Source organism: Anomaloglossus baeobatrachus, chromosome 3 (assembly GCF_048569485.1).
Source record: "Anomaloglossus baeobatrachus isolate aAnoBae1 chromosome 3, aAnoBae1.hap1, whole genome shotgun sequence".
Lineage (NCBI taxonomy): Eukaryota > Metazoa > Chordata > Amphibia > Anura > Aromobatidae > Anomaloglossus > Anomaloglossus baeobatrachus.
In genome coordinates, this window is record NC_134355.1 from 92,858,972 (window position 1) to 92,875,059 (window position 16,088).

The 16,088-nt window shown below is 42.5% G+C and overlaps 1 protein-coding gene across 1 annotated transcript in view; it reads right to left on the reverse strand.

Moving 5' to 3' along the window:
• Positions 1-16,088, reverse strand: part of PLCB1 (phospholipase C beta 1) — a 990,679-nt gene that overhangs the window by 913,301 nt on the left and 61,290 nt on the right. Inside the window, exon 2 of the mRNA XM_075339307.1 lies at positions 5,119-5,196. Coding sequence (XP_075195422.1) covers positions 5,119-5,196 — 78 coding nt within the window. The remainder of the gene's footprint in view (positions 1-5,118; positions 5,197-16,088) is intronic.

Consider the following 16,088-nt stretch of genomic DNA (forward strand, 5'->3'; position numbering starts at 1 on the left):
ACAATCCTTCTGTGTGCACAGAGTATCATTGGCTGCACATATCATGGTTTCACAGGACGAGGTGCACCCAATAGAATGATTTTAATATCAGAATGAACGATTCATCCAGTTCATTAACAAGCATTTGGATGGTGATTGCTGCATGTTTTCACAAGTCAACAATCTGTGAATAATTCTCGTAACGAACACTCTATCCTCATTATTATCTCGTCTAAATGGACCTTTACTCTTGAAAACTGCACACCTCTTTTACTTTATTAGAATTGCTGCACTTCTTTCTTTCCTCCATGGTGAGATAGATAGGTAGCTGAAATTATGATCATATCTGACCCAAACAAAGGATTGTCTGCAAAGCAAGCATGGCAGTTTATAAAGTTCTGTGCTTACAGCAGCATCAGCAGTTATTAAAGCAGTGTGTGGGCGGCTACTAATAGGGCTAACAGAAGAAACAACAGGAGTTTGCAGCTTTAAAGGGAACCAACCAGCAGGATTTTCATATATAAAGTAAAGCCAGTGCTATACTGCTGCTCGGATGCTGAATGTAAGCATAGCTTTTGTTCTGAGATTGGATGTTTTATTTCAGAAATATGTGTAAGTAAAGTTATAGCAATGCACTGCTATTTGAGTGACAGCTGCTACAGAATATCTAATAGGTAGGTTGGGTTTTGCTATCTATTCCAGGCCCTGTTTGCCTCTCTGACCTTGGTAGATGCTAGACTGTATGGGCTGTATTTCGAACACGCCCCTATGACGTGACAGACATGACTTATACCTGGAAGGAGCCCATACAGTCTAGCTCTACAGAGGCCAGGAAGGCAGAGAGGGGCGGGAATAGATAGCAAAACCCAACCCCCCTATTAGATATTCTGTCAGCTATCAATCAAATAGCAGTGCATTGCTGAAACTTTACTTGCACATATTTCTGAAATAAAACAACCACTCTCTGAACAAGAGTTATCCTTTCATTCAGCATCCTAGCACCAGTATAGCACTGGCTTTACTTTATATATGAAAATCCTGCTGGTTGGTTGTCTTTAATGTGAGATGGCAGGTTTCAAAACCTCTAGTGTACTTGAAAAAAGGGCAGACAATCATAACTTCCAAATAGTGAATTATAAAGAGTAAGATCTGCAGCACTATTTGCTCAGTTTGGAAAAAAAACCTCTGTAAGGGGTGTTGCCTATGTGGCTCTAAGTGCTTCATAAAGATTTTTTTTCCTTGGACTTAGAGGTACTTTGCACGTTGCGACATCGCTACTGCGATATCGTTGGGGTCAAGTCGAAAGTGACGTACATCCGGCGCCAGTAACGACGTCGCAACGTGTAAAGCCTAGAAGAGAAGATGAATGAGTGTGAAACAGTCAAAAATTGGTGATCTGTGTCACGTCGGTCATTTCCATAATGTCGGTGCGTCCGCAGGTACGATGTTGTTTGTCGTTCCTGCAGCTCCACACATCGCTGTGTGTGAAGCTGCAAAAGCAACAAACATCTCCCTACCTGCGCCCGCCGTCCACCGGCAATACGGCAATGCGGAAGGGAGAAGGTGGGCGGGATGTTTACATCCCGCTCATCTCCGCCCCTCCGCTTCTATTGGCCAGCCAATTAGTGACGTCGCCGACCAGGTAAGTGCCTGTGAAGCTGCCGTAGCGATAATGTTCGCTACAGCAGCTATCACAAGATATTGCATGTATGACGGGGGCGGGTACTATCGCGCTCGGTATCACTATCATCGGCTAGCGATATTGCAGCGTGCAAAGTACCCCATAGACTTTAGGTAATAGAGGACAAAACACAATGTTAGGAAATGGAAATGCGCAAATAAATTCACAGAAACATGGTCCACCATCCAAGTTTGTATTCCTTGGCTGTTGAACAGAAGCCATGAGTACTGCCTCCTACCTGGCAACTTCCATGGCTCCACTTTGATTAGCTGGCCTAGTACAATATTATTGTGGCTGTGTGATGTACAAATGACTTCACGCCAGGAAAACAGGTAGGAGGTTGTTCACTGGGCTCCTATTTGGCAGCCATAGAATACTGATGTGGCTATTAGTCTAGGGTCCTGAGAATCAATTTATTAGAAAGTGACAATATTTTAGGATTTTAGAAATCACAAAAATCCAAAAATTGCCAAAATGGTTGACACCACCGTGATTTTTTTTTAAGTAATAAGGCCTAAGCCACACGGCGAGAAAATCGGTGCGAGTGGAGTGCGATAAAACATCGCATTCCACTCGGACCAATATTACTCTGTGTGACAGCGCACATGAGCGATTATTTTCTCAGCCCTAATCGGACCGAGAAAATGCGAGACTGTTTTCTCTCACACCCATTCAAGTGAATGAGGCGAGAGAAAAATTGCACTGCACTCGTGGTACACCGGTGTACCGCGCATGCAGAGGGAGAATCGCAATAGCCGGCTACGGAGTAGAGAGGGCCCCTCTGCAGCGCTGGCCCACCCCTCCTCAGAGCCGCCCCGCCCCCCGCAGCCGAGGTCCGCTCGCACAGTCGGACCTCAGTCGCAGGGATACTAGCATGACACTCGGCTCTTGCGGTGCTGCCAGCGCGAGCCGAGTGTCATGTGAGCATCGCACTAGTGCCCCGTGTTGCCCCGGCCTAACTGCTAAAGTTGGAAAAACCTATTAATTAAGCATTGTATTGGGAGATGCCCAAGTAACACTGATAAGTAATAGGTCACCTATACATGACTACATGTCAAGAACCCCTGGGCACCAATATTAAGATCTTATTAATCTGGTCATCTTTTTCGGCAGTTTTTCTACAGGATGCAATATCATCTTGTATAGTATAAAGTCTTCATGCACAATGACAAGTGCTGTTTCATTATATTCCTACATAAAAGCTCTAATCCTCGTGGCTTGTTCAGACAGTCTAGAATCTGAACAATGAATAGTAAGAACGACTTCTAATTTGAGTTACAAGATACAAACACACAAAGAAGAAATCATTATATAGCAAAAACAGGATGTAATTCAGACTTTCCAAGGTAAAAAGAGTAAAACATGTAATTTATAAAAAAATATATTCACCAGGTCAAGGGAGTAGATGAGCTTATAATCTGCATTTCCAGTTACTTTAATAGATCCATTCTATCCCAACTCATGCCTCCCCATTTTAACTTGCAAAATTGTAAAATCAATAAAAACAATTGAATCATGTAAAAACAAATGTCAATATCTGGGCAATAAAATGTGTATAGAAATTTAGAAAGAATAATATTGAGGTATGCATTTTTAGGTTGACCCTGTTAAGAAAATTTTAGGTTGACCACATTAACAATAGAAACTGATTTTAGCAAAAGGCAGGAGGGAAACTTTCCCCAAAATTTTCATAGGCAATGTTTTCCTTCTCTTGTTCATAAATTGCTCTGATGTTTGGACTCAGCCTGAGGTCAATTTCTCATAATTAACATTCACAGTCTGGCCACGATGTCCATGCCAGCCATGGGTTTCCTAGACTCAAACTGTGGCCTCGTACACAGATACAAAACTTTTATGTTTGGGCCAAGAGACCCAACATTGCAAGCCATACTCGGTGTATGCATCTTGGAATGCGTGAGACCGGCCTAAGTATGTACACTAAATATGCATGCTTGTGTATAAGAAATAAAAGCTATCTCTTTGGGTATGTTGATTATTCTGCATTACACACCATTTTATAGAGAGGGTTAATATGTTAAATTCAGAAATAATACAAAACATATGGTGTAATACAGTAAATTCCTGCTTAAAATAAAAAGGCAGTCCATAAAAAAGTGATAGAAATTGTGAAATGCATATTATAAAGAAACAAAACAAAAAACAATACTAAAAGTCATCTTCGAGTTTATATCATGTTCTTACAAGAGGTAAAATTAACCAATCAAATAATTACCTTAAAGGGAACCTGTCACCAGATTTGGCCACTATAAGCTGCGGCCACCACCACTGAGCTCTTATATACAGCATTCCAGAATACTGTATATAAGAGCCCAGGCCATGCTGTATATCATAAAAAACACTTTTAGAATACTCACTCAGGGGGCGGTTTGGTCTGATGGGTGTCCCTGCTCTCCGATCTGGAGCCTCCTTATTGCTGCGATCTTCATCCTCCTTCTACCCAGCCCAGTGTTTATGCCGCGTCTATGTCATCCACACAGGCTGACACTACGGTCCTGCACAGGCGCACTTTGATCTACATTGCTGAGAGCAGATCAAAGAACTGTAATGCGCAGGTGCGAGGAAGGGTTAAAGACCATGCGTGCATGCGCACTACAATATTTTGATTTGCCCAAAGAAGAGCAGATTAAAGTGTGCCTGCGCAGGACCTCAATGCCGGCTAGTGTGCATGATGTAGGACACGTTATGCACACGGGCCTCAGAAGAAGGAGGACGGCGATCGCAGCAGAGAGAAGGCGCCAGACTAGAGAAAGGAGGCGCTGGACCGGAGAGCAGGGACACCCATTGGACCAGACAGCACCGTAGGTGAGTAATTTAAGGTTTTTTTTACGTTCTCCACAGCGCCTGTGCTGCTATATACAGTATACTGGAATGCTGTATAGAAAAGTTCACAGGTGGTGGCGACAGCTTATAGGGGACAAATCTGGTAACAGGTTCCCTTTAATCCTTCATATTATACATGTATACACTGTAATTAATAATAACAGAATGATTAGCTGAAACAAGTTAACATAATACAAGAAAACTGACCATGCATATTATGAGTCCAGCTACAAATTGCCATATTTTATAAAGCCATGTGTCTTCAGGCTGCAAATTCAATAATATTTTAGCCCATGTTGCTTTATTAACAGGCTAATTCTGAGAACTTACACGTGCTCAGTAGAAGCTACCGTCTCCGTAACACAACAGTATGAAATAGCCGGATTTCCAGCCTTACTTTCGTTGTGTGCCCATACTTTTTATAACCCAATCTGCTGCAAGAACCTAGTTACCCAGAATAACTCTACATATATATACACCAGATCTATGGTAGAACCATATATTGAACTTACTGTAAATTGTAACAGAGTTAAACATATCACCTATATAAAACAATGGGTGTTAGCTTAACAGCCAGGTACACAAACTTTGCAACATTACCAATGTTAATGAATTACCTTGTTTTGATCCACCCAGTGCAGGAAAAATCCATTAGGATCCATTTTCAGGACAACTGGATACACAAGATTCGAATCCTAGAATTCATAAAAAAAATTGATGTCACACAAGCTGTAATTATAAACTAAAAACTCAAATATTTCTGTAATGCATCTCCGCAGAATAATAGAAGGATTAGATTCAATGGGCCAAATGAAAAATAATAAAATTAGAAAGTCCTCAGTGGCTGATAAGTTTTAATGGCTAACGGAAAAGATGGTAATAAATAGCAAGTCCTTCAAGACTACGAGGTCTCTTTGAGTAGTTTCAAAAGCTTGCTATTTATTACCATCTTTTCTGTTAGCCACTAAAAGGTATCAACCACTGATGACTGTCCAGTTTTAGAGTTTTCTATTGACTAGCTAATAGGGTGCAAAGATATATTTTTTCTGTAAACACTGTACAAATTAAAGAAGCACTCCCATCAAGATTTTATCCTCTTAATATATTGCAATCATCAAACTACATAGCAATTGTTCTTTTACCTTTCTACCCAGTTAATTCTTCTCTTTTCTCTGCTGTATGTAGAAACAGGTTGTCTAATTTCCCTGCAATGCCTGGCCCAACTGCTCTGCTCCTTCCCTTGCCAGAAATTTTGCAGTAATGACTCATACACGGAAGAGAGACTTCCTGTTTTTACATAAAGCTTAGAAGGATTCAGCTAGTCTGTTTTTAATCATGTGATGTCATAGATCCAATGGAAAATAAAAGAATTAGCTGGGAAAAATGAACAATTGAAAGTACACAGTACTTACACTATATGATGACTGCAATATATTAAGAGGATACATATTTTTGGGGGAATATTGAATATGTCATTGGTGTTGTCCAAAGTTAAAAATATGGCTGCTATTTTTTCAAAAGCAAGGTTGCAGATCAGCCCTATTTTTGTTATTAGAATGTCATCATGTTTGTCGAGTCCTGTAAATTAATAAACTAAACTAATAATATGAAGTCTAATACTATACTGTAGAACCTTGCAACATTTTATGGATTATGCTATTGACATTACTGGATCCTGGGCTAAAGCTGCGCATACATGAATCAATTCAATGAGCCATAAAATCTACTTTGCATAGAGATCCATCTAAGTGTTGTAAATATCATCTATGTGTTATCCTGCACAAACTGTAGTACACATTTAATAGAATCCGTCATTAAAATTATCGATCTATTGTTTAAATTAGATTATTATGTTAAAGGGAACCAATCATCAGGATTTTCATATATACTGTAACCAAAAGCCAGTGCTATACTGGCACTATCAGGCTGATTCTCTACATACCTTTAGTGGTCAGCTCGGATGTATAGATTTTGAAACCCAAAAAAGGAAAGTTCATAAAATCAGCAGCTTTTGAGTGACAGCAGCTGAGGATCAGATAATAGAGGGGGGAATTTTCATAGTTATCCCCTCCCCCTGTTAGAATTAGCATAAGTATTATACAAACGATTCACTTTTTTCCTTGCAGGACCTGTGTGAGGTCATACCCATGTGACCAGAAGGGGCGGGGCCTCAGCCAACAAAAAAATGTTGCTTCCTGGTATTAGCTTTGTTGGCTGAGGCCCCGCCCTTTCTGGTCACATGGGTATGACCTCACACAGGTCCTGCAAATGAAAAGTGACACGTTTGAATAATACTTATGCTAATTCTGACAGATTGAGGGGATAACTATGAATACCCCCCCCCCAGATATTGTCTGACCCTCAGCTGCTGTCACTCAAGAAGCTGCCGATTTTATAAACTTTCTTGGGTTTCAAAACCAAAACATCCGAGCTGACCACTAAAAGTTTGTATAGATTCAGCCTGATAGCGCCAGTATAGCACTAGATTTAGGGTATATACGAAAATCCTGGTGATTGGTTCCCTTTAAAGATATTTTCTGTAGTTTTTTTACATCTCCCCATTACCAAAAAAAACCTGATTTAAGCTCTATATATATATATATATATATATATATATATATATATATATATATATAAAATCAATCATCACCAACAACATACATTTGTTTGTGATTTTCTAACAATGGATTCAAGGTACAATTGGAGAATAAGTTCATCAATTTGGTATAATGAGCAATGTAAAGGGCTGGTGTGTTCTGCGGCCTTAGGCTAGTTTCACACTTGCGTTGAACGGCATCCGTTGCATTGCGTTGTGTGACGGATGCAACGTATGCGTTGCATATAATGGCACAACGGATGCTACGGATCGTACAAAACAACGGAAAGCTTTTTTTTAAATTTTTTTCTTCTTTACAGTTTTAGGCCTGCGCCACACATCCGTGCCTCCGGCACGTGTTTGTCATTTTTTACACGTACCGGCGGCACGGAGACACTTTAACCAATGCTACCCTATTGTAGCAGGCACACACACGTAAAACCACACAGAACGTGTGTCCGTGTGCGTTTGTACGTGTGTGCGTTTTTGAAAGCGCTGACATGTCCGTTTATTCACTGGCAGCATGGGTGTCACACGGCCCGCACCCGCACCACACGGGTGTAGTGTGGATGCGGTCCCGTGTGACACGCGCCGGAGAAAACACACATGTCATTGAAAAAAAAAAGAAACATTAACTCACCTTCTCCAGCCCTCCTGTCTCTGCCGCTGCTGCCTCTTGCTGCCGACCGCCGCTCATTATTCTCATTGAATATTCACTTCACTGCCTGGCAGCAGCAGCAGCGGGGAGACGGGAGTGCTGGAGACCGAGGATCAGCACCACGGACAGCAGCGCGGACATCAGGAAGGACCAGGTGAGTATGATAATTACTGATTCTACGTGTGCTATCGCGGATAGCACACGTAGAACACACGTGTCACGCACGTACCAGAGACATGTACTTACCTGCACGCAACACGCAGGGAAAATACGTGTCTCTCGGCACGTGCGTGAAATTCACGTGAGTGTGGCAGAGGCCTTACCGGCAGCAGACTATTGTGAACGATCAGCTAATCACCCGGCGGCCGGGCGCTCAGCTGAACGCTCTCACATGCCGGCGGCCGGGTGCTCAGCTGAGAGCTCTCACATGCCGGCGGCCGGGCGCTCAGCTGAACGCTCTCAAATGCCGGCAGCCGGGTGCTCAGCTGAGAGCTCTCACATGCCGGTGGCCAGGCGCTCAGCTGAGAGCTCTCACATGCCGGCGGCCGGGCGCTCAGCTGAACGCTCTCACATGCCAGCGGCCAGGCGCTCAGCTGAGAGCTCTCACATGCCGGCGGCCGGGCGCTCAGCTGAACGCTCTCACATGCCGGCAGCCGGGTGCTCAGCTGAGAGCTCTCACATGCCGGCTGCCGGGCGCTCAGCTGAGAGCTCTCACATGCCGGCGGCCAGGCGCTCAGCTGAGCGCTCTCACATGCCGGCGGCCGGGCGCTCAGCTGAGAGCTCTCACATGCCGGCGGCCGGGCGCTCAGCTGACAGCTCTCACATGCCGGCTGCCGGGCGCTCAGCTGAGAGCTCTCACATGCTGGCGGCCGGGCGCTCAGCTGAACGTTCGGCCACCAAGAGACAAAATAAAGTTTCTGTGATTAAAAAAAAAAATAAAAAAAGATGAGCATGCGCAGTGAAAAATAGAGGATTCCACCGCTCATAAAACGTTACATGCAGGGTTCCTTCCGCCCGGCGGACGCAATGCAGCGTCGGCCAGTGGAGGCAACGCAGGTACTTTTGGCACAATCCGTCATCCATACAAGTCTATGGGAAACAGCGGAATCCATTAACATATTCCGCTGTTTTCCAAAAGGGCGGATTGTCACGGAAGAAAAAAACGCAAGTGTGAAAGTACCCTTAAACACCAAACTGAACAGGTACATCATAAGCTGTGATTTAATGTGTTAAGAGATGATTTCTCCCTGACTGATCCAGCTAATGAGTTCCAGAGCTTGTGGGCTGTGTAATAAAAGGTTCTGCCTCCAAAAATAAGCTAGATCCTGAGTATGGAAATCTTATTCATGCCTGCTGATCTAAGCAGTTGGCAAGAATTGTGGGACTTCAGTAAATTCTTCAAATAGCCGAGGCCTACAGTGTTCATATTTTTAAAGGTCACAGGTAGAGATGAGCAAGTACCGTAATATTCGTAATCACTATACTTGTAACGAGTACTTTGTAATACTTGTGTATTTGTTCAGAATAGCGAGTACAATGCAAGTCAATGGGAAATGTGAGTAATTTTTTGCTGGACCCAACAAAGAAGCCTGGGGGCCTGAGGAAAAGGCTGAAATGGATGGGAAAGTGATGAAACTGAATGGGGAGAGCCTGGAGAATTCTCATTCTCTCTCTCTCTCGCTCATACCTTCTGACCGTGCACCCTTCCGCCACTAGCCACAGGTGATTTTATCCTATATAGCAGGTTTCTACTTGCTCATAAACAGGAAGTTTTTAAACCCAGATAGAGGCTCCAGTATAGCGTAGGTACCCAGTTACGAGATATGCCATGACGTGGCGACTGGGCTGATATAAAAATGGCTGCTTTTGCATGCTAAATACCTCATTTTTCTTAGCAGTAATGCATATCTATATTCATACATTTATGGTTTTCATGCTTTAGGATTTCAGTGCAAACTGTCTCTTGTTTGTAGTCTTTTCAAAATAGCCATAAGTGCTGTCAGCATTGCTGCAGAGGTTAAAGGGGTGGGGGGGCTCAGCCTGTCAGTGCTCAGGCCATATGCTGCACACTACATCAAATTGGTATTCATGGCTGTCATCCCAAAAGGAAGCCTCTTTTAAAAATGATGCAGAAGGAAGCCTGCAAATAGTTTGCTGAATACAAGCACACCTAAACCAAATGCTGGTCTGGTGAAGCATGTCTCCAGACCTAAACCCTATTGAGCATCTGTGGGGCCTCCTCAAATGGAAGGTGGAGGAGTGCAAGGTCTCTAAAATTCACTAGCCCTGTGATGTCGTCATGGAGGATTGGAAAAGGATTCCAGTGACTCCTGTGAAGCTCTAGTGAACTCCGTGCCCAAGAGAGTTAAGGCAGTGCTTGAAAATAATGTTGGCCACTCAAAATATTGACTCTTTTGGCAAAATTTGGCCATTTTCAATAAACGGTGTACTCACATTTGTTGCCAGTGGTTTAGACGTTAAAGGCTGTGTGTTGAGTTATTTAGAGGGCACCAAATCTACACTGTAATACATGCTCTGCACTGACTACTTTATATCGTAACAAAGTGTCATATCTTCCGTGTTGTCAAATGAGAAGATATAATAAGATATTTACAAAAAATTATCTCACTTTTTGAGATACTGCATACATTTTTTATATATATATATATATATATATATATATATATATATATATATATATAGATACACACACACACACACACGTTTCAGTTTACAGTATATAATGATTATATAGCGTACCATGTTTATTTTCTATTCATGCCATGATATCAGTTTTACAAATATTGGAAATTTCAAGATCAAATGCATCAGTGTCAGAATGCAGCAAGTATGATTTACAGAATGATTAAATGTACATGACATGGATTTCAAGTGACAAAAGGATAAATCAACTGTAGATACAATGCTACAAAGCACAGTTCCGAGAGAGTGAAGTGATTTATGGATGAAGTCTGTGGTGTTCCCCTCCCTAAGGAGGATTCAATTGTGCAAAATAACTGTACTGTCAGATACCTGTCCTCACACTTCATAAATAAAAATGGTCACTTACCTGCAATCGCAAAGCTGTACTCTGTAACCACTTTCAGTGAACCGCTATTAATCTTTGGAGCCGAGCACAACTAATATATCTATATGGGATTGATAGGTTTCACCTCGTAGATGCTTCTGGTGTATCTTAAAGGGAAGCTGTCAGGTGCAATATGCACCAGAACCACGAGCAGTTCTGGGTGTATATTGCTAATCCCTGCCTAACTGTCCCTGTATACACTAGCATAGATAAAGAGATCTATAGAAAAAGTATTTCTAAATATCCCATATAATATGCTAATGAGGCCAACGACTAGTTGTGAGGGCGTTATATCACCTGGCTAGTCGGTCACTTAGCATGTAAGTACACCCCTGTGGGCGTGCTAACATACTAATTATGTGCAGCGTCAGAAAATGGTTGCTCTTACCTCTCTGCTGCAATCGCGTCCAAGTCCTGAATTTCGGGTCAGTTCGCATGACCGCCGGGTGTACGTGTCTTGGCTTCAAACTCCTGTAGTGCGCATGACCAAAAGTCCGGGATCATGCACACTGACCCGAAATCCAGGACTCGGCCCGAATAGCAGCAGAGAGGTGAACATGACCATTCTCTGACGCTACACATTCATTAGCATGTTAGCACGCCCACAGGGGAGTACTAACATGCTAAGGGGGCCGACTTGCCAGGTGATATAACGCCCTTGCGAATAGTCACTAGCCTCATTAGCATATCATATGGCATCTTCAGAAATACTTTTTCTAAAGATCCCTTTATCTATGCTACTAGATACAGATACAGATAGGCAGGGATTAGCAATATGCATCCAGAACTGCTCATGTTTCTGGGTGCATATTGCACCTGACAGGTTCACTTTAAGGCAGTGGTGTAAATAATAAGGGCACTAGAGCAAGGATTTTGATTGGTGCCCTTATTTGTGTGTTTTGCCACCCAAAACAGAAGGCCCCGTACACAGGATTCCCATGGTCAGCCATTGTAGAAAGGAAGGTTGCTTGGGTTTTCGTCATGCAGCAGCTATAGGGTGCACCCTTCACCCCAGGTCTCAGAGAAGCCGCAGATTATGCCACTTATGCCACTATGGTATGACTGCCCTATCCCTTAAATATCAAGTCTACAGACACTTTGAATAGCAGCTCTACGGAGTTTTGTTTCCAGATTTTTGGGAATACATTATGAGGGGTAAAGGGTCAATGGAAGATTCTAAGACGTCTGTCAGAAGCTTGTTGGTTACTAAAAGAAGAAACAGTACCTGGTAGGGGACAAAACTACAAGTGCAACATTATTTGTTTGGCAGCATTGCAAATAAAACTGAGTTTGGTGGAATGCATGTGCAAATAAGCTGGGAAGTGCTACAAGGGGAGTCCCAATCCTGACAAGAGCTCCTGCTATCTCATTTAAACCCTGTCCAACACATCCAAATTGCCCTTGATTGGCGGCTCCATCTTGTTGCAATGTTGTTGTCTTCTGCAATGAAATTTTGCACGAAGTATCGTTTTTTTAGTGCATCCCATCTGTGGCTATGTATGTGTGGCTGATGCCCATAGTAAGAAGAATACAAACCATTCGTTGAACTAGGAATTCCAGAATGTGTGCCATATTTCAAAGCAGAAAACAGTACAATTGTAGTAAGAGAAATTGCAAATTAAGGGCAAGTGGAGCCGTTGGACAGGGTTGCACAGGAAGACAAACCACATTTTTGGATTGGGACTGGCTTCACATATAACTTGCGAGCTGACTTGAGGTGGTGTTGATGCTTCAGCGTTACTGATGAAAAGTCCCTCTAATACAGTGTTTCCCAAACTCCAGTCCTCATGGCCCCCAACAAGTCATGTTTTTAGGATTTCCTTACTATTGAACAGGTGATGGAATCATTATCAAGGCATCACCTGTGCTATATTAAGGAAATCCTGAAAACATTTCCTGTTGGGGGTCGTGAGGACTGGAGTTTGGGTACCACTGCTCTAATACATCAAACTCACAGTTAGGCTATGTGCGCACAGTGCGTTTTTCGCGGCGTTTTTGCGCGTTTTTCGGGTGCGTTTTTGGCCTCAAAACTGCAGGACTTTGCTTCCCCAGCAAAGTCTATGAGTTTTCATTTTTGCTGTCCGCACACATCTGTTTTTTTTACCTGCGTTTTTGAGTTAAAAATAAAAAATGGACATGTCAGTTCTTTCCTGCATTTTTCTGCGTTTTTCCCCCATGCAATGCATTGGAAAAACGCAGCAAAACGCAGAGATCAAAAACGCAGCAAAATGCAGCCAAAAATGCACCAAATCGCGGCAAAAACGCATGCGTTTTTTGATGCTTTTTTCGACGCAGGTGCGTTTTTGTGCGTTTTTAGCGGCCAAAAATGCACAAAAACGCAGCGTCAAAAAGACGCAGTGTGCGAACCTAGCCTTAAGTTATGGGAACAAAGCCTGTATAGAGGCACGAAGAGCCCTTGTGTCTCTGTATCCAAAGACACTATCTGCTGCAGTATGGTGCTATATTAATGGAAATCTGTCAGCACAAAAATGACTGATCAAACCAGGAACAGGCACTCGGTGCACCCTTGTTGAGGCCAGACATTCAGTGCATTTTTCCAACTACTTATTTTCCATATATCTCTTCTTCTCTTCTCTTGCTCATGTAAAGAATAATATTTATATACTTTATAAATACTTTACAAGAGTAAAGCTGGGATCACATAACATTTTCTCCTATGGCAGCCAAATGTGATAAGAGCTTGTGCACCAATGGGGCCATTGACTATAATGATGCAGATGGAGTCAAAGTGTGCTCTGTTCTGCATCATTTTCGGCCATGTAAGCCTATTGGAGGCACCAAGTAATAGTAGACTGGGTCTTGATGATCAACTAGATATATACAACCAGAAAATATGCATGACAGAGCTCACTGTGACTTCCCTTGCATCATTATAGTCAATAGCCCCATTGGTGCATCCCGTTCTGTTGGGCATTTGGACATAAGCCCTGACAGGGCCACTGACTATGGATAAAAATGCTATATGATTCTAGCCTAAGAGAAAGCCGGCGATAAATGGAACACAAATAGGTGGGAAGGTGCACTGAACTGGTAAGTCAATGGTGCAGTGAAGTCCTATGCTTGGTTGGAACAGTAATTTTATGCTGCCAGACTCCGTATTTCATACCACCATACAGCAATAGAGTAGTGCCTATGCGTACAGTCATTTTGTGCAAAGAGACTTCCTTTTAAGATACTATTTTTCCCCATGAAGCACTAATGCAACTAATGAACTACTACAGGTGCCGTATTAGCTTAACTGTAGTACTCAAAGATGGTATATAGACGTAAAAAACTTGTGTGCATCAGTCCTAATAGTCAGTTTACTCAGGCCGACCAACGACACTTAATGACCATCGATCAGTATATATTTACCGCCATTTAACTTCCTATTTACACAGGCAGACTGTGGTAAGCGATGCCCACTGAACGATCTGTAATAGATCGCTATGTGCGTAAAGAGTACCATTGTTCTTGGCAGTGCGATTCCTATTTATAGAGAACAACGCACTGCAGAGAAAGATGATCTTTTGAGCTACACAAAATAATGTAATGGTAGCTGCAGAGCGGAAGAAAACACTTTGATATTTTTTGTTTTGCCTCCCTGTTGCAGACATATTAGCAATCAAAATATTTTGCCCTTAATGAATTAATTTTCAGTTAGCCCAAATGGGTGTAAACAGATAGGTTTTAATGGGGGAGTGTTCTCTTTCCCCTGTATGAGACTGACCAATCATAAACAGGCAGCAACTCTCAAAGGGACAAGAAAATGCCTCCACCATAGCTTAGACCAGGCTTCTCACTGTGTGAGATGTATAATTTTAGACAGCTCTGAACTCCTGGTCTAACATTCTCCATGAGTCAGTGTGGGGGTCTGTGCAGCTGAGTTTAACGGTGTCACATTACAAACCCTTTCATCAGCTCTCATCCTTTCATAGCATAATCATATCTGCTGTACAGTTCCTTACCCCATACTGCCTGTCCTGAGATGTGACACTTATGTCTGATGTGTTCCAGCAACTTGTCATCACTCTGCAGTGAGATCAGGGCTGTCATTATGTCTCACACAGGAGTAACCTGCCTCTGCTGGGCTACTCCTATGTGAGATGTAATGACACCCTGCTCTGATCTAACGGCAGCACAAATAAAAGATGAGCCCAGCAGACATAGGTGTGAAAGTGACACTGAACTCTCAGGATTGGACAGACAGCATGGCAGGAGAGGCTGCATAGAAGAGTTGGCAACACTATAAGAGGAGTAGAGCTGATAGAAGCTTTTGTAATGTGACACGGCTAAACTTAGCTGCACTGCCCATCCCACACACTGACTCATTGAGGAGGTTAGACCATAAGATCAAGGCTGTTTGTCATGGCTGTCAGGTACATTGCTATTGTTGGTTCCTGAAGAAGGAGAATGCTAGCTCTGAAACGCGTAGAACAATAAAACCTGCTGATTTTAATGAAAATTCTGTCAGAGTCTATCCGGCCGTGTGTTACAACCCCTCTCTCCTGCTTCACTGAATTACTTCTCCCCGTGGGGCTGCAGCAGCCGGCTTTCCACACTAACAAGCGATCTACAGTAGTTGTGACGTGCACAACTTACCCAGGTGAGTGATTCCCTGCAACCTCTCACACTGGTTCCACCAGGATAAGACGCCAGGTTTGTGCCTTCTGTCTTTTCAGCTCCTTTGTTCTTAATACATCTTGCACAGTAAGAAACCTGAACTAAGCCTTGGTGGGGGCGTGTTCTTTTTGCCTCTTAGTGTTGTTGTCTGCTTGTGATTGGTCACTGTCTTACAGGAGGAAGAAGTACACACCCCCAATGAAAACTATATGATTACACCCACTTGCACTTAATGAAAATGAACTGCTTAAGGTCCAAATACTTTGATAATATATCCAGAACGGAGAGGCAAAATAATAAGACATTTTTTTTTATTACATCCTAAAGTCACTATTACATTGTGTGTTTAGTTCAATCTGAAACATTTTGTGAAAGGTCCTCTTTAAAAATGCTCTTTTAATATAATTTTTCAGTATAATTGTAACTTAAAGATAACGGCTGCCAGGTCTGAATTTTTGGAGGTTTAATTCGGAATGAGTTTCTGTTAATGTAACTCAAGGGAAAGGTTTTATGATCACTAAATGATAAAGACGATGGAAAATTCAATAGAGGAATTATCACTTCTAGATGGTCATCGTTCTATTCTCAAGCTCTTCTCATTACACTTAAACAGGTGCATCTC